The sequence below is a fragment of the Hylobates moloch genome, unplaced genomic scaffold, assembly GCF_009828535.3.
Source record: "Hylobates moloch isolate HMO894 unplaced genomic scaffold, HMol_V3 SCAFFOLD_21, whole genome shotgun sequence".
Classification (NCBI taxonomy): Eukaryota; Metazoa; Chordata; class Mammalia; order Primates; family Hylobatidae; genus Hylobates; species Hylobates moloch.
The window spans coordinates 40065524-40090281 of NW_026652296.1; the positions used below are offsets into that span (position 1 = coordinate 40065524).

Consider the following 24758-nt stretch of genomic DNA (forward strand, 5'->3'; position numbering starts at 1 on the left):
TCGGCCTCCCAAAGTGCTGGGATTACAAGCGTGAGCCACCGCGCCCGGCCGAGATGTATTTTTTAAGTTACTTCAAAAGATAAATATTATCACTGAGAATCCAGAAATCATTTGCCTAGTAATCTGCTTAAATAAAAATAAGGGCCGGGCGGGGTGACTCACGCCTGTAATCCCAGCACTTACGGAGGCTGAGGCGGGAGGATCACCTGAGGTCCGGAGTTCGAGACCAGCCTGACCAAAATGGAGAAACTCTGTACTTACACCACTGCGTGGTGGCGCATGCCTGTAGTCCCAGCTACTTGGGAGGCTGAGGCAGGAGAATCGCTTGAACCTGGGAGGCGGAGGTTCAGTGAGCCGAGATCATGCCGTTGCACTCCAGCCTGGGCAACAAGAATAAAACTCTGTCTCAAAAAAATAAATAAAAAATAAGGAAATAGGGCCGGGGGCAGTGGCTCATGCCTGTAATCCCAACACTCTGGGAGGCTAAGGTGGGTGGATCACTTGAGGTCAGGAGTTTAAGACCAGCCTGACCAACATGGTGAAACCCCGTCTCTACTATAAACACAAAAATACAAAAATTAGCTGGGCATGGTGGCGGGCGCCTGTAATCCTAGCTACTCAGGCGGCTGAGGCACGAGAATCACTTGAACCTGGGAAGTGGAGATTGCAGTGAGCTGAGATCACATCACTGCACTCCAGCCTGGGTGAGAGAGCAAGACTCCGTCTCTGAAAAAAAAAAAAGAGAGAGAGAGAGAGAGAGAAAACAGGATACGGCTGCTTTTGCAATTCTGAAAATACAAAAAAATCATCAAATATATTTAGGAATTTTTTTTTTTTAAAGGCAGGAAGATACACAAGTTTGGGCCCGTAACCAGAATCACTTTTCATATCCATACTTTCTGCAATAAACTCCACTCCACCTGTAGACCTGGGCCTGCAAAGTCCATTGTCAAGGTCGCTCTCTGCACTCTCAGGAAGATGGCTGATGCATGAGAAGAGACCCGCCTAATTCACATGAGTTGTCTGGGGCTGCTTCAGAAAATAGAGATTTATATCATAGTCTTCATTTCTATGGGGCAACTCAACAATTAAACCTGAAAACAAATTCCAGGCTTGAAACTGACCTTTAACCAACATTCCCAAAACGAGCTGAAACACTTTTGCTTGCCATTTAACACTGTTCAGTCGTGAGAGGTGAATTTTCAACTTTCAACCTCATGAAACCTTTAACTTTTCAAAGCTTGAGTAATCTTAATCAGAAAGCTGTATTTTATTGATTTAAGTAGCTTTTTAAAAAACAGTATATTTTAGCCATTTGTACTCTTATTTAATGAGAGAAATTAGAAATGGCAATATTATCTTTACCATTATTTATAGTAGGTTCAGGAATAATTACTTTAGAAGATTAACTGGATGCTAAAAATGTAAAATATGAAGAAGTCCTTCCTCATTCCCTGTAGTTGGTTGAATAATGTTGTTCCCCTCAACCCGACAAACTCATGTCCTCCCATAACCTCAGAACGTTACCTTATTTGGAAATAGGTTCTTTACAGATATATTAGTTAAGGTTCCCTAGATGAAATCATTCTGCATTTACAGTGGGCCCTAAATCCAATTTCTGATGTTCTTCCAAGAAGAAGAGCAGACACAGAGACACAGAAGAGAAAGCCAAGTGAAGACAGAGGCAGAGACGGGGCTTATACTCCCACAAGCCAGGAGCCACCAGCTAGCGCCTTCACAGGCAAGGGCCCTGCTGATGCCTGGATTTCAGACTTCTAGCTCTCAGAACTGTGAGAGAATGCATTTCTGTTGTTTTACGTTTGTGATACTTTGTTACAACAGCCCTAGGAAAATAATACACTCCAACCCCTCATTTTATTCATTTAAAGCCCGATTTCGTCTCTCTCTCAGTCTCCTGTGTAAAATGAGGGTGCTTCAAAACAGGGCCTATAAGGGCTCTTTTGAACTAAGACCCCGGCTCCACAGTTCTCGAACCTAAGAAGTTACCTGGATGTGTTATAAAGTACTTATGCCTGGGTGCCACTCCCAGAGCTTCAGAAATAATTGCACAAGGGTTTGGCTGGGGCATGGGTATGTTCTAAAACTCTACATGGGATTCTACCATGAACCGCTGGGGAGAATTTCTCTCGGCATTTATGAGTTCATCTCTTTGAACGTAGAAGCATCCAGTCCAGAAGACCCTTCAGAAAGGTACCTTTTATCCTTTAATGACCATGTTAAATAAACAGCACTGCCCTGCAATATAATGAGGACTGTTTTGCTACCGCAAGTAGCAGGCAGCAGGCTCCATGGGTGAAGCCCCAGCAGGCTGACCCCTGGCACAGAGACAGGGCCACGTGGACTTTCAATGGACAATCCAGCAACATACAGTGGTTCCCCTGGTTTTGCACAAGCTGGGGGTTTCCTGTTCCAGGCACAACAGGTAACATGTCTTGACTGATTCTTGTCAGGAAAATGCTTCTGGGACAGGACAGGTGAAGCACATTCTCGGTAAAGCCTCAGTACTAGTGGTGTTATGCCACTGTGCTTTGGGAACTCAAAGTCATCACTACAGTCTTTCCTCCCAGGATAAATCCAGTCACCAGTGACAACCTAGCCACTGTATCTTTCCAGCCCTTTTCTGAATTGATGTAAAACTCAAGCAATCATGTTTTGGGAAGCACTGCTTAGAACTCCAAGTGGCACCCTCCAAATCTATACTAACCTCCTGGAAAGACTCTAATTGGATATCTTAGTATTACCTTGCATATTTCAGCTTGCCAAAGAATATCCACGAGGAATGGCACAGTCAGGCAACCACTTTCAACACAGCTTGACCAAGAGAATTGGTGTCAAAAGAATGAGAGGCTGAATGGACATTCTTAGAGGCTTAATCCTCTTGAGATAAAAGCTGAGAGCCCTTTTCACATGGAGCTTAAGGAGCCTAGTTTTGCCAGGATGGGCACGTGGGGTGGGAAAAGTATTGGTGGAGTGCATGACTGAGAGAGATAGTATTCTGTCCTGAATCATCAAGCATTTAAGAAAATTCCTTAACATCCCCATTTTTATTCATTTGACAAATTAAGTGCCCACTCTGTGCCAGATACTGTGCTAGGTGCTGTATTTTTATGACACTTAGCATAGCTGCATCATCTGCTAAAGCTAAAACTCACTTAATGCTGAAAGGTAAATTTAGTGTGAATACAAATAAAATTGTCAATGTGGGAAATTTTCACTTTGCGGATATAAGTAGTTCAAAAGGCAGACTTTCTCTCCCAATCTAGATAAGCATCACTTTCCTCATGGCCTGAGTGTTTGAGGCACACTGACCTATATATTAGGTCAGGAAGTGTTTCAGGGAAACCGACCTCCCAGCAGCCCAGCTGGGCTCAGGTTTGCCCCACTTTATAAAAGGCCTACCTCTTGGGATGAGCTGCATTTGAAAATCCTTGCATGCTGCCCACCTCTCCAGGCCTAACCCAAGAGAAAGGAAAGGAAAGCTTTGTTTATCATTGCTCTCAGAAGCAGCCTTGCAAGGCCCATCTTCTGTTATGATGTATACTGATGTTTAATTGATCCGGACATCCTGATGCAGTTGTCTTTTTGGTAAAATAAAAAAGGCAGGGTAGGCCGGGCATGGCGGCTCACGCCTGTAATCCCAGCACTTTGGGAGGCCAAGGTGGGTGGGTATCTTTAGGCCAGGATTCGAGTACAGCCTGGCAAACGGGGCAAAATCGTCTCTATTAAGAACACAAAATTAGCCAGACTTGGTAGAACATGCCTGTAATCCCAGCTACTCAGGAGGCTGTGGCACGAGAATTGCTTGAACTCGGGAAGCAGAGGTTGCACTGAGCCGAGATCGTGCCACCGCACTCCAGCCTGGGTGACGGAGTGAGACTCTGTCTCAAAAATAAATAAATAAATAATAAAAAAACAAAACAAATAAAAGAGGCAGGGCAGTGAAATGGAAGGAGTTCAAGGGCCCAAATCCTAAAGTCTGAGTTCAATTCAAGATGTAACACACCAGCTACATGGTCTTGAGCAGGACACCTTTCTAAGTTTCTGTTTGACCACTTGTAGGGTGAGTACTAATGTTTACCCTATAGGACTGTTGTAAAAGTTAGAGATGAGAGAGGCTTAGTGAGGGCAGGGATACCATCTTTTGTGGTTCCTGGTATCCCAGGATTCAGCCCACGTAAAAATATTAATTTTATTAACTAATATAATTAAGGATTTTATATATAATCTATAATTATATATGATATATAATAATCTATAATTATATATGATATATAATAATCTATAATTATATATGATATATAATATATAACTAATATATATTGTATCAATACATCTAATTATATACTTATTATATACAGAAAACCATACATTTATAGATATAAAAATTCATCTTTGATTTCCACCTGGATTCTTTTTTTTTTTTTTTTGAGACAGAGTCTCGCTCTGTCGTCCAGGCTGGAGTGCAGTGGCGGGATCTCGGCTCACTGCAAGCTCCGCCTCCCGGGTTCACGCCATTCTCCTGCCTCAGCCTCTCCAAGTAGCTGGGGCTACAGGCGCCCGCCACCACGCCCGGCTAATTTTTTTTGTATTTTTAGTAGAGACGGGGTTTCACCGTGGTCTCTATCTCCTGACCTCGTGATCCGCCTGCCTCGGCCTCCCAAAGTGCTGGGATTACAAGCGTGAGCCACTGCGCCCAGCTCCACCTGGATTCTTTAGTGAACAACTATACTAATAAAAGGGGTAGATTATATTCACAACAACAGATCATACAGGCTATGGAATACTGACTCTGGGTTTGTGGGTGGGGCATCAGTGTGTGCCCAGGAGGGTTTCTATGTAAACCTAAACACAGAAAACTCACATGCTCCATAGTAATGATTAGCAAAGCAGATGCCTTCAAAGTGATAGCAGACTCTTTAAGGAGGAGCCCCAGCCAAGAAGACCTCCGTTTTGGGGTGATAAGCAAATGAGAAAGGGAAATGAAGAGATGAGAATGCTGGCACGCTGGATTCCATTAGCATAGAGGAAGAAGCACAGTCCCTTGGCATTAGAAGGAATGTCAGGGGTCACAGAAGAAATAATTCCTTCCACGATGCCTCTTTTAGAGAGCCACAGGGCCAGGCAAGGTGGCTCATGCCTATAATCCCAGAACTCTGGGAGGCCAAAGTGGGCAGACTGCTTGAGCTCGGGAGTTGGAGACCAGCCTGGGCAACATGGTGAAACCCCATCTCTATAACAAATTCAAAAATTAGCCAAGCATGGTGGTGCATGCCTGTAGTCCCAGCTACTTGGGAGGCTGAGGAAGGAAGATCACTTGGGCCCAGGAGATAGAGGCTGCAATAAGCTGTGATCACAACAATGCACTCCCGCCTGGGTGACAGAGCAAGACCCTGACCCTGTTTCAAAAGAAAAAAAAAAAGTCATGGTTCCTGCCATGGTTCAAGCACTCACACCTGGAAGATACTGAATTTGGTTTTGCTGAAATGAAGAGCTAGAAAGTTGTTTTGTTACTGAGCTACACTCTATAATTAAGCTCGATAAATATTCTACCTGGTATATGGCAGCTCCTCAACTATTTAAAGAGCTACTGTGCCCTTCTCAGGTTAAACATCCCCAGGATCCCCTCATTCTGATAAAGGTATGACTTCACAGCTTCCCACCCCCAACCTCCTGTGACTTCCCAGATTTCACCTCAGCCATGTCTTCTCTTATACTTCTTCTGAAATGGCTGAAAAGCAAATAAAGACACACAGAAGGATCCCACATTGAAGAAGAGCACTTCTGGATGCCTAAAGTTACTATTGTAACCTTCCTGTCAATTCAAGGAACAGCTGTAACAAGCAGCTGTCAGTCATAACATCTGGGTGTAGTTACAGTAAGGTAGCCCAAAATCTCATTATAAAGCAATCTCATGCACAAGGGAGCTTCCCATAAAATGAAACCACAGAAAAATGCTGAAGATAATTTTAGCGTATTGAGGAAACTTGTGCCCCCATTGGACTCACTGCTTTCAAAAGTGTTCCACATATATGTGTGTATGTTTCACAAAGCATGTTCCACAGAACATTAATTCTGTTGGCTGTTAACAGGAAGAATTACATTTTCAAATACATGATAAGTTATCTGAAACTCTAGGTTCAAAGCAATTCCTTTGCTGAAAGTCTTCTCCAAGTCTTCACTATGCTTCTATGCATTATGCATACTGCAGAGAGAGAGAAGGATCACACAGGGCTGTGCAACAAAATATATATTAATTGATGTCTTTTCTGGGTGGAGCATTGCAAATAACACATTTTGGAAAATGCTGCATTAGCTCATCAATACTTGTGGGGCAGCACACACATCAGGAGAGGTCTGCCGCCTGGTGATCAGGTACCCTGCAACATCTACCACTGTGAGCAAGTAAGGGTTACTAAGGGCACATAGGCACCCCGAGACAGAGATGTCTGGGCCTTGACCAATGAGATCTTCAGGAGTACTTCAGCAGCTTTTTCGGATTTTTCTCTGCGGATTTCCTCAAGGGACTAAGTGGAAATTGGAAAAGTATCATCAAACTCTTCTTGAGATTCCTTTTTGGTAAGGTAACTATCCTTCTGGATTTGAATCTCAATTGGGTTCTCAAGTGGCAATGTCTTGCAGAAACTAACGTAGCAGTACTATCGGGAAGCACTGTCTTCCAGGTACTGCAGCAGTATTGTGCTTGTGTGGGTCTTGGTCCCAAGTGGCTACCACAACTTAAGAAAGGTATGCAGGTCCACAAGAACAGACTGAAACTGTCCACTCTTCCGGGGGTTCATCTCACAATGGCACTTTCTGTGATGCTGCATCCCCATTCTCTCTACTTCTGTTCTTCTTTGAGTTTGCTTTGTGAGGCTCCTCATAGCTGGTTTGGAAATGCTGGGGATTGTGGGGGCCAGCACAGAAGACCAAGAACACTAATAATGTTCACATGAATATTATTATACATCACAGATAAAATTGAGTGCCTAGTATCTGCTTGGCACTTTCACAAATGATTTCATTTAAACTTTAAGACAATCCTATTGGGCAGTATGTCTGCTTTCCCAATACAGAGGCTCAGAGAGGGTAGAGAAACAGAGCAAGGAGTAAAAGAGCTGACATTGATGGCTGGTTCCAAAGCCCCAGCCCAACTGCTACATTTCCTCAAAATTCAGGGGACAGCCTCTGGAATATTTCTTTTCTTTGGAATATTCTAGAAGGAATGTAGCCCAAACACAACCAGCATGCACCCAAACAGGACACCCCAACAGAACTATTATAAAGAGGCAGACAGACTCTATCTTAAACTAAACTACATATTTGCTTTACTCTACCAAAAGTGAAATCTCCAAATAGTTATGCCAAAGTCACAAACACTTAATAAAGGGATGATGGTCAAGAACTTAGAGATCAAAGTAGCTGCAATGATGGACAAAGCAACAGTTTTAGTAGTGCCAAGGTGCGTGAGGCCCTCAAACATGAATTTCATGGGAGGTCCCTGGGTGGGGAGAGTACACTGGCAAGGACAGAACAGTAACACCTTAACGATGTATATGGCTTTGCTAAGTTTTAAAAAAATTTCCAAAGTTTTTTTTTTTAATGTCTAATATTTTGGCACAAAATAGGCACAAGGCATTTTTTTTTAACTGCCAACTATAGATGGATCAATGTCAGGTTGTTGGAATTACAATTTCTTTTAAAATCTTAATGGCAAATAGCCCAGGTTGCTTCTAGTCATATTGCACTTCTGCATAAGGAGGGATTTGAAATCCTGGTACTTAATTATCCATTTTCTTATAAAGAAAGTATATGAGAAAATACATTTGCATTAACTTTGGGGAGAGTCAACTACTCCCAGCAAGGGATGATTGTAAAGAATACTGAAAAGAGAAGAAAGAATGAACAAGGTCATTTCCTGGTTTCTCCTCAATAATCCTTTATAATTTTAACTGAAATAAATTCAGAGGCCATTAGATACTTCTGCATCCAAAAGTAAATGCAAGAGAAAAGTATCCAAATGACTTCATGGTTATCTGTAGTTTGGGATCATCTACATTTCTATTAATAAAAATAACAGAGAGCCATACCAGAGTTTGCAGAAAATGCAGAGTAAAAACACAATAAACATATCATTGGGGAAAATGTTTAAAATAAAAAAACTCTGCATTTTAGAGTGAAATATTATCTGAATGCATAATATATACAATAATTGCTCTACCATAAACTCCTTTTTCAAAACCAGAGTTCATCACAGAAACATGAGTTTAAAAAATTAATCATGCCAGGAATTGCATTGCCATAAAAGTAAGCCATTCTTTTCTGCTTATAAACAACAAAACTACCACATATGCAGATGCATGCCTCAGTACCTTGGTGCAATGGTATATTTACTTGTATAAATATTTAAAGTCAGACCTTTGAATTTATAATGAAGTAGTACACCACTTTACAAAATAAGGTACTAGTTAATTCAGATGTATGACAAATAGAACTCTGTACAGAATACTAATTGCTGCTGTTCCTATTCTAAAAAGAAAAAAATAATGATATCGTTTAGATTCCACCTAAACAAGCCTAATACATGTGCAGAAATCTTAATAGGTCTTGATGAAGCCTGACTGGTACAATTTTTAAATTATCAGACAGGCTTTGTAACTGAGGCAAATGCAAGCTTCCTATCTGGTATTTTTTTATTATCTGCTTATTTTAACATACATATTCAATTACTACAGGAAAGAAAAGAGTAAAATCAGAAACATCTATAGTTTGCTATGTAATGACTGGGTATTCCCCAAGGAGATGGACCTTTCCACAGAGACGCAGGTGCTGAAAGGGTACATGATGGAGGATGTTACAGGTGTAAATATATAACATGGTGATGAAGAATTCAATAGACACAGTGATTTTCCACCTTAGTTTATGTTAACATAAGTATATACATTCTGCTCTTGGGATTAATCTCCTGCTCCAGCATGCAGTAGCTCAATACACATGCTCTTAGTGGGGTCCACAAACCACTGACCCAAAATGTTCTGATTATATAATAATGCTAAATCTTGTGTCCGAAACTCTTAGGCAACCATAGCTTTACCTGTGATTGGGATATCTGCAGCCATGTTTTCTTTCTTGCTCTTGTCTCCACAGCCACTTGAAACTTCTAAAAATTGAATGCATAATAAAAAAAAGTATTTCAAAGTTAAGGAATAGATCCTTTGGGTGTTTGTCATTCATATTCCCTTTTTTTTTTTTTTTTTGGTTAATGTACTTCTTGTCTGAAACAATACTGTTCCTAAAAGGAAACCTATTCTAAAATTAAGGTATCTCATAAATAAAAATTTAAAAATAAAATTAAATTAAAATACCACTATGTTGCTTTCATGCAAAATAATTGGGCCTGACATCTATCAAATTTGGGTGGGACATAAAATAAGTGAGTCTCACATCCTGCACATGTACATCAACTCAAGCAATTCCTGAGGAATTCATAGCTGTCTTGGAAAACCATTAAAGCAGTTAAATGGCATGTCTTAGCAGTAACGCTAAAATAATCACAGTTTCTGGGTGCTCAAAATTGGTTATTAAATTTGGGGGGCATAAATTCATTGATTCTTAATCAACTGTTTAGACACTGGTAAGGTTCTATTATAATTAAAAGGAATGTTTACAATTATGAGTAGATTCTATTAAGTGATATCAAAAACTTCACAGTACTTTATGGAATCATCTTCATCTTTGTGGGATCAAAATTATCTACTGCCAAGTGATTAGTTTTGTTAAGACTTCGTAACTTCTTCAGACTTATTTTATTAGAAATAAATTCACTAGAACTACAGACTTACAGTTAGATTTCCCATTCCTGTTAGACTAAAGGAGAACATATATATTTATTGGAAGGTGGTATAAAACAAATACTATATTATGCATATTAAAATCAAAGGCATTCACTAGTCAGTGATATTCTATAGGTATACCTCGAGAAAGATGATGATGACCCTGAATGCCTTTTTGCTGTGGACACACACTTTAACAACAGTTACCTTGTTCCCTTGTAGGAACACTGTTGAGCCATACAGCAGGTTTGGCTTCCTTTATTCCACTATTGTCATTCAGAATAGATGGCAAGCTGCAAGATGATTCACTTCTGTGAATAGCTGACCTATGGCCACACTCTTCTGTAAGGGCTTTTCTCAATAATGCTGTTGCCTACAGTGTTTCAAAAAAAGCACAAAGAAATAAAAACAAACTGTAGCCACATTCCTCTTGGTCTCAAAGACATAGCCTTCAAATATAATTTTAAGTTAAGCTTTACTTAGGATTTAATTTGTTTCCTACATTTAAATGAAATTAAAATGTCAAGATAAAATAACACCTGGTTATTTTCTACTATAATCTAATTCTTTACAAGTTACCCTCACAATAATACACTTTTTGAGGGCTGAATCTTACGTAATGCAGAAATGTTCTTCTGCTTGTTAAGTATGTATATGAAACGTGACCACCTCTGTTAATCTGGGCAGGTTTATCCTCCCTTCGATATATACAAAAGGCAGAGCCTCAGAGCTTTCTGAAGGAAAAATTTATTCTTTCATTACATGAATCCTATTTTCTAGGCATGTCAGACAGAATTACTTTGAACTGAGATAAAGATCTGGAAAGATGTGACCTTGCCATATCCCCATCCTCCTAAAAATGACCCATGAACTTCCCCTAAACAGGAAGATTGCAGAAAAATTTGTGGCTGAAGAGGATGCACTAAGAAGAAAGATAACTGCCCTTATTCTAAATCCCAATCTTCAATCAAGTACTAAGATGGTCTGCACTTTGCCTGTAAGTCGTCTGGGGATCTGGGGAAACTCACCCACCACACTATCTTTTTTCAAAGGCATTGTCTTACTTACATGCCTCGTGTGTCCTGAGCAAGGAGGAGGACACAGGTTTTTATCAGAGCCAACCTTAGAGGTGGAGAAAAAGGGGCAATTCACACGACCTGGGTTAGTAGCCATGTCTCTTGATTTTCAGGTCAGTACTTTCCCCTAAGAAATACAAATATGCTGGTAATAAGAGTTAAACTTTTAGTAGATAACCACTGGTCACATTATCCCACTGCCAGAGTGTATGTTTCTCTCATTTCCTACTGACAGGTGGCGATTTCCTTAGGTAGCTGGAGAGGAAACCTCGGTGGTGGTGGTGACCCACAGGTAGCTGACAATGACAGTAAATACTGGGTAGTATCCAACCCAATTGTGGGAAATGCACATGAGAGTTTAAAATTAATATGAAGAGCAGAAGTGGACAAATGTTCATAGGTCATCATTAGCCAAGAGTGAAGGGTTAACAATCCAGTGAACAAGGTGGAAAAAATAACCTTCCTTGTGATTAACATGAAACAAGGTGAAGACACTCCGACAGGGAGAGTCATTAAAGCAGAGCATGGAAGGTCCGGGCGGAAGGCCCAGATGGAAGATCTGGACGGAAGGTCTGGTCTTGCATGTTTGGCATTTCAGACACTTCAAGGCAACTGCCTTTAGTCCTGACGTCCCTGCAGAGTTCTTGCCTTCTTCCCTCCCTAGTACTGGCTGACCTCCTGGACCCATGGTCTACCCGAGGAGCTGGAGTAGCTGATTAGGGGGATTTAAGGAGTTCTAGTCCCCTTGGCCAAAGAACTTGGTGTCAAGTTAGCCTTGGAGCCAGGACCTTTCTGTGGTGCAGTTCTAGTGACCACGGGCTTTTCCTCTATTTCTAGAAACTAGTCCCTGGATTTCACTCCACTGTGATAACACTGTTGGGATGACTTGCTCAGTATTCCCATTTCTGCAGTCTAGGGGAAGGCATAGGGTCCTGCCCTTGAAGGCCAGGCCAAGGCTGGTTCCCATCACTGCCCCCATCCCAACTGCCTACACAGACCACTGCACTGCACCTGCTTCTGGAATCTACTACAAACACCTTTCTAATGAGTCCTTGTATGCTTGACAAGAATACTGCCATTGCCAACAGTTCTGCGCTGAGCTCTCTTTTCCACGGTGAGGTAAATAATGTGGTGGGCATACTGCACTGCTAGTTTAATTTACTTTGTACCCAGATGCTCCTTGAGTTTATGAAGGAGTTACATCCAATAAACCCACAAGTTGAAAAAACTGTTAAGTCAGAAATGTATTTAACACACCTAACCTACTGAACATCATAGTTTAGCTTTGCCTACCTTAAACTGCTCAGAACACTTACTAATGTAAGCCTACAGATGGGTAAAATCATTTAACACAAAGCCTATTTTATAATAAAATGTTGATTTTCACATGTAATTTATTGGATACTGTACTATTTGCAGTATGGTTTCCACTGAATGCCTAACACTTTCACACCACTGTAAAACCAAAAAATCGTAAGTTGAACCATTGGAAGTCAGGGACTATCTGTATTTTATCCCATTTATCTTCACTACTCAATACTTATCTCCAGGATTTGTTACTTTTTTGATATAAATGTTTATAAAAGAACTTATCTTTTAAGATAATTCCACAGATAATTTCTCAAAGATGATAAGCAGGGATGAAGACAAAAGTTAGCCTCAGACAAGGATAGACAATAGGTCATAGATTTCTAGTCAAAAACAACTTCTTTTTGAGACAGAGTCTCACTCTCTTGCCCAGGCTGGAGTGCAGTGGCGGGATCTTGGCTCACTGCAACCTCCACCTCCCAGGTTCAAGTGATTCTCATGCCTCAGCCTCCCAAGTAGCTGGGATTACAGGTGTGTGTCACCACCTCGGCCTAATTTTTGTATTTTTAGTAGAGACGGGTTTCACCATGTTGGCCAGGCTGGTCTTGAACTCCTGTCCTCAGGTGATCTGCGTTCCTTGGCCTCCCAAAGTGCTGGGATTATAGGCGTGAGCCACCGTGCCTGGCAAAAACAACTTCTGCAGTCAGGAAAACATCTGTAATACATTCTCAAGATGTACTGTTTGCAGATGTTCCAGAAAAGTGTATTTCTAAGGAAACCTCCAATCTGAAGAAGTTTGCAGTCTGAGACTGATGACACTAACACAGAGAGAAGCTCAGAGAACAGTTAACAGGTTGCTTTATTACATCCCATGCTGGGACTAAATGGGTTCTGCAAATTGGAACTAATTCTCTGAAAAAAAAATGTCATTAGACAACAATTTTACCACAGGCTTTCTGACAGTGCTTATGAATGAACTATGCATGGGTTTCAACTTACCTGTTATTAATAAAGGCTCTCTTTTTGGAGCCCAGAAGAGAAAACTAGAGATTGTTCCATTGGTCTCAGATGTCTGAAGGCTAAGTCAGTACCAATAAACCACCCCCTCACTTTTCAGCCTTCCCAGGAGCCAGGAGAAAGGGCTTGGAAATTAAACACCAGGGCACAAACTATTTGTGGAACGACTGATGTTGACACCTCCATATTTCAGACATTATGGCAGATAAATCGTTCTATAAATTACACCTACAGTACTATTCCTTTAATTATTAGCCCAGTTCTACTAGAATTTTCCTCCATGTTCAGTTTAAATATTAATCTTGCTCTATCTAGAACCCCAAGAATCATCTAGGCTGACTCTTAAATTATATCCAAAAACTTACGGTTGTGATATTCAAATATATAAACAGACAGATGTAAGATATTAATAGAAAAGACATTGTATCCAAAACACCATTAAGAAAATTAAAAAACAAAAATTAAACTGCTAAAAAGATTGCAACAAAATGTCCAAATTTATATTTAAAAAGTTTTTGCAAGTCAATAAGAAAAAATATTACTAACCTAATAGAAAAATGAGCAAAGAACATGAGCTGGCAGATTATGAAAAAAGAAATACAAATAGCTAATAAATAGGTAGAGAAAAGTTTGACCTCAATTGTAATAAAAAGGTTAAATGAAACAAAAAAAAATTGGATGTCATTTTCATCTCTCAAATTGGTGCCCCTAATAAAAAAAGTTGATAGTATCTAGTTTCATAAAGAACTCAGAGAAATGTTATTTTCATCCATTACTGGTAACTCTGATGACCCTTCCAGAGTGAGATCTGGCCATGCATAGCAAAAGCCTGAAAGATATACCCACCTTTTGACCTAGTAATTCTACATCTAGGAATTCATTCTAAGAAAATATTATAGATATTTGTAAAATCTGAATTGCACAGATATTCTTTGGAACTTTTTTACTGGAGGAAAAATTAGAAACAAATGTTGAACAACAGTAAATGACTGAAGTGACAGTGGACAGGGGACCTCTGTAAAGCCATTTGAAATGATGTAAATAGAACATGTAATGGTATGAAAGAGTTCACTTTGCAGCAAATGGGGGTAAAAAAAAACAAGGTTATGTATTTATGTATACAAATAATGCAACTTATGTTTTTCAATATATTAATTATTATTATTATTATTATTATTATTAAAGACAGAGTCTTGCTCTGTCACCCAGGCTGGAGTGCAGTGGCACGATCTCAGCTCACTGCACCCTCTGCCTCCCAGGTTCAAGCAATTCTTGTGCCTAAGCCTCCCAAGTAGCTGGGATTACAGGTGTGTGCCATTACACCTGGCTAGTTTTTCTATTTTTAGTAAAGACGGGGTTTTACCACATTGGCCAGACTGGTCTTGAACTACTGACCTCAGGTGATCCACCAACCTCGGCCTTCCATATCAATATATTAAATATTTTAAAAACATACACCATAATGTTAACACGGTTATATATAAATAGTAGAACAGTAAGATAATGGCCAGTTTTCTTTTTGTTTATCTTACTATTTCAAGATTTTTAATGCTTGTTTTTAAAAGAAAATATATGCTAGCTCTAAAGAAATCCAATTTCTGCTATCAGTGGTGCCAATACAAAGAGAAAATGAATGTAAATGCATCTGATAAAATTAAATTCCCTTCTATATGCAAACCAGTGCTACTAATACAGACACAGAAAAGCAAGATAATTAAAAATAATGGATGTGGACAGCAGATGATATTTTCCCTTAATATGCAGATTTAATTGACTCTTCCTCAAGGTTCAAGAATACTCCTCTTGGACACTGGAAGTAATTTCTTGGTGTTTAAAGAGAAATGCAAGCATCAACACTTAAGTTCTACGTTAAAGGGAATGAAGGGATTTTACCTGTGTAGCAATTTTTTTTTAAATGGGAAGATATTCATATGACCCAGCAAATGAGCATTCAGGAGATAAGAACAAGAAAACAGTCCAGCATTTGGGGAAAGCATCTTCCTGGTGAATAAAACTGGTCTGTGTGTATGGTGGGGGCAGGACCCGATCTACTCTATGAGTATCACCAGCAAATTGCTCTGCTGTGACAAAAGTTCTCCAGGGCAGAAACAGATATCACTTGGGAGAAAAGTAATATTAAGGCATCTTGTATTTTAATGAAGCACCCAACTCATTTTTTTTTCCACAAAAAGTCATTACAAATTTTTCCGATTTAAAAGCAGGCAGCTCAATTATGTAATTGCCTAATAGGTTATGTGGGCACTGCAGACCTTATCTGGTCTCCAGGGAATGTAATCTGAGTTTCTGTGGCTTTGATGATGTATTTACTCAAGAGAAGGGATTGACTCGGGCTGACAGCACAGGGACCCACAGGTAAACATCATTTACATGCGGCTTTTTAATTAGCCATTTACCCAAGAGATCAAAGTAAATATTTCTGAGCTTCATTAGACTCTTAACCAAGCAGTTTCTAGTAGAGCTTTTCTAAATTTTGAAAATCACTTACTTTTAAGATTTTATCTAAAGAGAAAGATTTAACCCGTAGTATTTACTAAATGTGTAAACGGTTTCAATACACAGAAACAACTGAAAGACACTTTATTTTACTAATCGGAAAAGGATGACATGTAAACCAAAACAGTTCTAGGACTCACAAAAGCATTTTGTCCTTCAGTTCACAAGGCTTGCCCTGCCTGCATCATTTTGGTAATATTGTTCTTTGGGGCTGTGCATTTCTTCAGTCACAACCTAACTGGATGAGAAATTACCTGTTTACTTCCTTTTTTTTTTTTTTTTGAGATGGAGTCTCGCTCTGTCACCCAGGCTGGAGTGCAGTGGCACAATCTCGGCTCACTGCAAGCTCCGCCTCCCGGGTTCAGGCCATTCTCCTGCCTCAGCCTCCCAAGTAGCTGGGACTACAGGCATCCGCCACCACACCTGGCTAATTTTTTGTATTTTTAGTAGAGATGGGGTTTCACCATGTTAGCCAAGATAGTCTCGATCTCCTGACCTTGTGATCTGCCCGCCTCGGCCTCCCAAAGTGCTGGGATTACAGGCGTGAGCCACCGCGTCTGGCCTACTTCCATTTTTAAGGATAGATTTTGCCATTAATCTATTGGTAATTTTTACGATTATCACTAAAATGAGATCAGAATGATTTAAAAAGGAACAAAGATCTATTAGGGGAAGCAGAATGTAATTTGATTCACTAGATACTAGTTGGATAGCACCCCCTCCCATTATTGGAAAAATTGAGTAGATTGGTTGTTTGGGACTTGGACCATGTTTTCTAATATAAACAATATCATTAAAAAAATATTAGATAGCAAAGGACAGTCGATCAACACTTATTTCACCCTTAAAATGCCTGAGATGTGATGTACTTGCAGTGAACAAGCATGGGAAATAATGTTGTTACAAGACAGTGCTAACTCAAAGGGACAATAAAACCCAAACAGTATCTTTCTCAAGATCTATGTTCATCGGCTGGGTGTGGTGGCTCACATCTGCAATCCCAGCACTTTGGGAGGCTGATGGGGGGGCGGATCACCCGAGGTCAGGAGTTCGAGACCAGCCTGGCCAACACGGTGAAACTCTGTCTCTACTAAAAATACAAAAAAATCAGCCGGGCATGGTGGCACAGGCCTGTAGTCCCAGCTACTTGGGAGGCTGAGGCAGGAGAATCACTTGAACCCAGGAGGCAGTGAGCCTCGGTTGCAGTGAGCCGAGATTGCACCACTGCACTCCAGCCTGGGCAACAGAACGAGACTCCATCTCGAAAAAACAAACAAACAAACAAACAAAAAAGATCTATGTTCATCAGCAAAGAAGGAATGGATCTAGGTTATCTTTGAAAAGGGGCATGAAATCTGTGAGAGGCATACAGGGGGCTGTATCTATGTTTGTAATAATTTATTTCTTCCCCCTAAAGGAAAGGGGGAGGGAAGGAAGTTTGAGGAGAAGAGGGAGAAGACAGAAAGAGCAGAAGAGAGAGAAGGTGGGTGAAGTGGGGGGAGGAAAGAAGGAGGGGGAAGGGAGGTGGGTACGGAGATGGGAGAAAGAAGGAAGATGAGGAGGAGGGGGTCTGAAACAAATACGGTGCAATGGTAACAACACATGTGAATTTGGGTTGTGGGCATGGGATCAGTGGGTCCGTCCTATCACTGAATATATGTACGTTTGAAATGCTATAAAAAAAAAAAAGTCCTGCTACTCTCTTAATTAGAGCGGCAAGGAAAGAGGGGTCTGAGGAGGACTAAAGGTGCTCTGGAAGGCTGGAGGGGCAATGCCAGAGGCTCTGGATGGCACAGCCACTTGGGCGTGTGACTTCAAGACAGAGGCAAGGCTTGACTCCAGAAGGTGCAGATATATAATCCTTGCACTATGAGCATGATAATAATAATTTTAAAAACACCTTAAAAAGAATCAAAGCCAGAAAATCCTATATTATATATAAAGATGAAAAAACATGCTTTGAAACAAGACACATTCCCAAGATGTTCAACCTAGGAGAAGAAAGGCTGTTTCCCTGAATGTGGCTTTTCTAGGGAATGAGGAAGGAATATGCCAATGGACGTGCTCTAAACTTGGGCTTCTGGTTCCTCCCCTCGTGATTTCCTTGGGAACTTGCTCCATCCGTTTCCATGTTCTGTTTAGCATTTTCGAATTCTCTCTTGGCACCAGCTCCCAAATCAGGCCCCTCCTTCCTCTTGCCTGAACCACTGCAGGGCTCCTTCCTTCAATGTCTCAGTCCCAAACCAAACATGAAATTCCCTAAGGCACTGCAGAAATCCTATCACAGCTCTGTTCAAAAAGCTCCAGTGGCTTTTCAAAAGCTACGAAACTAAACACATTCTCCCTGGCCTGGCGTCGGATGCTGCACACCATGGCCAGCAACTACTTCTTGTGCTCCTTCTCACCATCCCCAGACTTGAGCCCATGCTTCAGCCCCAGGATGGCTCTGTTGCCTGAATATGTGTTGGGTTTCCCAGTGTGCTCTTTGGCTCATAGCAGCCATTTCTTGTCGCCTCTGCCCCCTCCCCCAACTCGTACCATCAAAAGTCTGTCTTTTAAAGATCACCTCTCATGCCCCTGTACTCCCTCCATCATGTCCTCTGCCTTCCTTGCTTCTCCAGGAGTCTTGGCTTGACTCTGTTTCCTGAAAGCCCACATTTTTGACATTTTCTTATTACATGCATCCTATGATGTCACACCCCAGAAGGAGAGGGTCACATTTTATTTGTCTCTTTCCCTCCAACGGATCTGGGCTGATATCTGTGTACAGTAATGGATCGACAGGCATTTGCTGAATTGACATGAATGACTATAAAGTATTTCTAAAGTACGTAGTGGAGACAGAAAACCATGTTATAAGATGCTTCGAAATTTCTTGGAAAACGAATTCCTACATAAAACATTATGCAAAAGGCCTGAGGTCAGAAAGTTAAAAACCAACCAACCACAAAACCTCACTTACTACTTTTCTTATCGTTATTTTTTTCAAATACATAACATTTTCTCAAATGAATAATTTGCACATCTTAATAATTTTTTTTTTGAGATGGTGTCTCGCTCTGTCGCCAGGCTGGGGTGCAGTGGCGTGATCTCGGCTCACTGCAACCTCTGCATCCTGGGTTCAAGCAATTCTCCTGCCTCAGCCTCCCAAGTTGCTAGGACTACAGGCACACACCACCACATCCAGCTAATTTTTGTACTTTTAGTAGAGGCGGGGTTTCATCATGTTGGCCAGAATGGTCTCAATCTCTTGACCTCGTGATCTGCCCGCCTCAGCATCCCAAAGTGCTGGGATTACAGGCGTGAGCCACGGCGCCTCGCCAAAACTTTTTTTTTTTTTTTTTAATAAAAATTACTAACCTTGCCCTGTGGTCCACATTTGTGATTGGGAAAACTTCAGACAGTTTAGCTACCTACCTCTTCTTTGACAGAATTATCATGTTCTTTCAAGGTGGCAACATGCTGACCCATCTGTGCCCTCGGTACACCTGAGTCTGGTGCTTGTCCAGGTCTATGAAACAGAAACAGGACACTCACTGTAGATTTGTAATATTATAAGATTCCCACATTTTTAAAGGCCTCAATTACGTTAATAGAAGATGGTTTATCCAGAAGTCTGGAACTCAACATCTTCTGGTCTAAGGGAGTTTTGAGTCCAAGTATCCTTTTTTTTAAACTTTTAAAAACTGTGGTTATTTCATTGCTAAATGAGTATCCTCAACTTTCGCTGCACACAGAACAACCTGGGGAGCTATGCACAATCTGGATGCCTGGGGCCACCTCTACAGAGTCCAGGAAAAATGGTCTGGGGTGTGGCTTGGCCAGTGGGCTTTTAAAAAATTTTACTTTAAAATTTTAATCTATTTATTTATTTAGAGACTGGGTCATGAGACTGGCTTTCGTCATGTTGCCCAGGCTGGTCGTAAACTCCTGGGCTCAAATAATCCACCTGCCTCGGCCTCCTGAAGTGCTGAGATTATAGGCGTGAGCCACCATGCCTGGTCTGGTCAGTGGGATTTTTAAGGCTCACAGAGTGATTCTAAAGCACAACAATGGTTTTGAATCACTGCATAGATGGTCAGTCTCCCACATGTAGTGAAGAGAAAAAGATCGCATTTTCATCTCAACAGCAGATGTTTTGTTGTTGTTGTTTTGTTATACTCTTACCATGGTCTACTTACAGTTTTTTAAAAATTAAGATATTAGGAAAGAGTTAAAAAATAAGCCTATACTGCTGCTCAGGCTGTGGTATTTATATATTAAAAGGAACCAAAGTTCATTAAAGAAATGCCCTATTCAGGTCTGGGGCAGGAAACGCACAAGATGAACCTGAAACATCTTGTTGTACCAGAAAGTAAGGAAGATCTCAAAGTTGTATCAGAAGAACTGAAGGGCGGGAGGGGATATCTTGAGGAAGCTCCCACTGTCAAAGATGGGACAATTTAAGCACCAAAAGGATACTGACTGCAATGGACTGAAACACAGGGAATACATGAAAATCCTTGAGTTCATCTAAAAATAAATAAATAAATAAAATTTAAAAAATAAAAATAAAAACCGTTGGATTCAGCCTTAAAAGGAAGGAAATCCTGTCACATACTACGACACAGATGAATCTTAAGGGCATTGTGCTAAGTGAAATAAGCCAGTCAGAAAAGGACAAATACTGTATGATCCCACTTAAATGAGGTACCTAGAACAGTCAAATTCATAAAGACAGAAGTTGAATGGTGGGTGCTGGGGCCTGGGGGGAAGGGAAAATGGGGAGTTGTTTAATGGGTATAGATTTTCCATTTTGTGAGATGAAAATGTTCCAGAGATCTGTCGTACAACAAAGTAAAGATATTTAACACTACTGAACTGTACAGTTCAAAATGGTTAAGATGGCTAATTTTATGTTTTTTTTTAATCCACAGTAAGGACAAAATAAAAATAAATTTTAAAACCTTTGGAGGCTGGTACGGCAACAATTCATTATTCTGCAAATTGGTAAATAAAGAAATAGAATAAAGCATTTATCCTGCTTTTGTGGTCAAAAAATACATTTCAGAGTCACCAAGTAGCTGATAAGGAAAAGTTCTTCCAATAAATGCAGAAGAAATGATCAAATTAGAAAAGTCACCATTTTGTAAGTCCAAATTAATGAATGTATCTAGGAAATGGTCGTAATTTTGTGAAAATTACGTAATAGTAAACTTCTGTCCTGGAGTCATCAGCCTTTCGACATTTGAACCCACAGATCGGTCTTAGTATCACGAACCATGGCGTAACGAAACATCATGTGCTGCCCGGTTTTAAGTACCAGCACCACCCATGACATTTTCTTGCTAAAATAACTGGCCAGGAACTTAATCACATATTTGGATCTAACCACCAGTTTACAGGTAATAAAGAATAAAGAGGAACTGGTTAAACATACCAACCAAATACAGCATGTAAATTCTCCACGATAAGTGACCCAATTCCTCCAACGAATCAATAGTATAAAAAAAGGACGGAGGGAATGTCACAAAATTAAAAGAGGTTTCAGAGACATAGCCAATTGTAATATGTGGACCTTATTTGAACTCTGATTCAAACGAAACAAATGTAGAAAAACATTTTTTCAGATAAGCAAGGCAAACTGACAAGGACTAGGTATTAGATAAACTGAAGAATTTTGTTGATAATGTTAAATGATGGTATTTTAAATCCTTATAAGTATTGAGGTATAAGTATTTGTGAGTGAAATGATATGTTGTCTGTTTTAAACTACTCAAGAAAAAAAGGGTTAGGGAGAGAGATAAAACAAGACTGATGAAATGTGAGCAGCTGGTGGATCTGAGTAGTGGGTATATGAGACTTCGAATGTTTAAAAATGTCAAGGTAGAAAGTTAAATGTATATTAGTGTCTGCAACTTACTTAGAAACGTATAAAAATAAAGGACTGATGGAAGGATGGATAAACAAATATGAGAGTGCAATAAAATGTCAGGAGTACAATCTGGGTGGTGTGTATATGCATGTCCACCGTATGATTCCTTTTACTTTTCTGTATGTTTGAAAATTTTCATAATAAAATCTCTGGAAAAGAAAGTAAGTCTAGGTACAGTTCAGAACCTTCCTTAATAAATCTTAATTGTTATTACTTGTGCCTGACCTAACCCTATTTTTTTCCAGGACTTGAATAAAGTGAGATGAGTCATTGGAATCCTTTGATTCTAAGGCTTCTGACTAGTTTGATAGAAAGACCTTTCAGCAACTTGCTTTCTTGGTTACCACCGTACCGCAATGATGTCATTAAACTACCCAATTCCTTTGTTTTGACCTTTGCATCTATATTTGGTTTCTTAACAGACTGCCCTGCTGGGAAAATGCACTGACCAGTCATCAGCAAATTCTAGCCCATTCAGCAGGTATATTTCTTATAAGTAAGTAAGTCAACTATGCTTTTGGCTTGAAAGCAAGTTTAATTAGGATGAATTAAATTAGTTAAATAGCTAAGTGAGTCAAATTGTCAAAGAACAGTCCCTCTGGTGGCTAATACACATGATTTTCTGCAGAAGCAAAATGAAGGCAAGACTCTTGTTACTAATACACCACCCAATTGCATCTACCCTTTGGGTCCTAGCATGAAAAACTAGCTAAGGTTTCCTATAATTATTATACTTATTTCCCACAAAAGGACAAAATTGATTAATTGACCTGCACAAGTCAAATGGAAAATGAGCTGTTGAAGGAGGTATAGCACCTAGGGTTTGTGACTTCTGAACAACTAAGGCAACTCTTAAAGCACAAAAGAAAGCTGACTTGCAGATTTCTTTTGGGATAGATCAGGCAAGAAGGGCAAGAGCCATGGCTTCCTTAAATGGAGCTTCGCCCATAGCTCTACAAAAACATACCACATCAGAAAATGTGCAAAGTGGTACAAAGGATTTAAAGGAGATTTTTCTGTTTTGTCTACTTTACATTGGAAAATTTATAATACTGATGACACATAAAAAAACAAAGTTTAATGTCAGGTAATTCTTTAATTAAAAATGTAATAAAGGAATATAGTTTAAATTGTCTATAATTAATTTCATGTCCTTGAAAGGGCTTCCAATCAGAAAAGTGAAATTTAAACAAATGTATCCGTATTTCCTAACTTTAAATGCAGAATAATAAATACCCTGAATTTAATTCTGAACGCAGGCAGACTAAAATAGAGATTTTTATATACTATAATCCAAACAACACAAAGCTGACTCAATTTTTCAGTATAAGCATGAGAACACAATTTGGAAATGTATCTGAAAGTAGCCACTAATATAGAGAATTAGTTGCACCTGGAAAAAAATAAATAGATAGTCTCATTATGTTTCTCATAAAATACTTATTAATCCTTTTTATATTAAAATGTTTTCCAGAAGACAATAATGAGCAATTTTTAAATCAATTTCTCTAAATAATATGAATCATATTTTTATAATTCATAATTGTCAAAAACAATAGCTTGGTCTTCCACATGATAATAGTAAACTTTGCATATGACCTTTTTTTTTTTTTTTGAGGCAGCATCTTGCTGTGTCACCCTCCTGAGTAGCTGAGACTATAGGTGTGCACCACCACACTTTGCTCATTTTTTTGTATTTTTTGTAGAGATGGGGTTTCGCCATGTTGCCCAGGCTGGTCTCGAACTCCTGAGCTCAAGCAATCCACCTGCCTCAGCCTCCCAAAGTGCTGTTATTACAGGCGTTAGCCACCTGGCCCATATGAAGGTCTTAATCCTTGATATAACATAAATCAATAATGATGACAAGAGTGGTTTGTTCTTTTTTTCTCTTAAGACGCTTCATTTTGTGAGCAGGAATTCAGAAATCTTCACATTATCTTCTAGAGCAGGGGTCCCAATGCCTGGGCCACGGACTGGTACTGATATGTGGTCTGCTAGGAACTGGGCCACAAAGCAGGAGGTGAGTGGCAGGAGGGCGGAGCATTAGCTCCACCTGAGCTCCGCCTCCTGTCAGATCAGGGGGAGCATTAGATTCTTATAGGAGCACGAACCCTATTGTGAACTGTGCATGCAAGGCAGCTAGGTTGCATGTTCCTTATGAGAATCTAATGCCTGATGATCTGTCACTGTCTCCCATCACTCCCAAACGGGACCGTCTAGTTGCAGGAAAACAAGCTCAAGGCTCCCACTAATTTTCCATTATGGTGAATTGTATAATTATTTTATTATATATTAAAATGTAATAATAATAGAAATAAAGTACACAATAAACATAACGTACTTGAATCATCCTGAAACCACGCCCCTGCCCACACCTCCCTAACCCCGGTCCGTGGAAAAACTGTCTTAAATGAAACCGGTCCCTGGTGCCAAAAAGGTTGGGGACTGCTGCTCTAGAGTATGCTATGGGGGCAGGTGTCTCATTTTACAGATCAAGATTAAAGAGACAGATGTGAGCTGCTGCTACACCAAACACTCTTTTAAGGATTTTGTAACCAGTCAAAGCCTTTCCTGCCTGGATTAGAATTCTATGACACCAGGCCAGTGTGATGGCTCATGCCTGTAATCCCAGCACTTTGAGAGGCAGAGGTGGGCGGATCACTTGAGGCCAGGAGTTCAAGACTAGCCTGGCCAACATGGTAAAACCCCATCTTCTGCCAAAAATACAAAAAATTAGCAGGGTGCGGCAGTGCACACCTGTAATCCCAGCTACTCAGGAGGGTGAGGCACAAGAATCTCTTGAGCTCAGGAGGCAGAGGTTGCAGTGAGCCAAGATCACTCCACGGCACTCCAGCCTGGGCAACAGAGCAAGATTCTGTTTTAAAAAGAAGAAAAAAGAATTATATGACATAAGAGTTATTAACCATTAAAGAACAAGAATAAATCATTCTCTCCAAACCAGTGTTTCTGCAATGGTTGATCAAACTGGCCAGGTGATAATTACAAAGCAGACAGGTCTATTTCACTTAGACTTGGAGTTCCCAGCAGGGACTTCTGGGTGCTAAGGGGCACAAGAGG

The 24758-nt window shown here is 40.1% G+C and overlaps 1 protein-coding gene across 4 annotated transcripts in view; it reads right to left on the reverse strand.

The window, feature by feature from the left end:
• Positions 1-24758, reverse strand: part of KIZ (kizuna centrosomal protein) — a 115601-nt gene that overhangs the window by 23319 nt on the left and 67524 nt on the right. For all 4 annotated transcript variants that reach the window (XM_058432859.1, XM_032142106.2, XM_032142101.2 and 1 more), the window contains 3 exons: positions 19184-19277; positions 10059-10224; positions 9113-9178 (listed from right to left, as the gene is read on the reverse strand). In XM_058432859.1, the coding sequence (XP_058288842.1) occupies positions 9113-9178; positions 10059-10224; positions 19184-19277 (326 nt within the window). The remainder of the gene's footprint in view (positions 1-9112; positions 9179-10058; positions 10225-19183; positions 19278-24758) is intronic.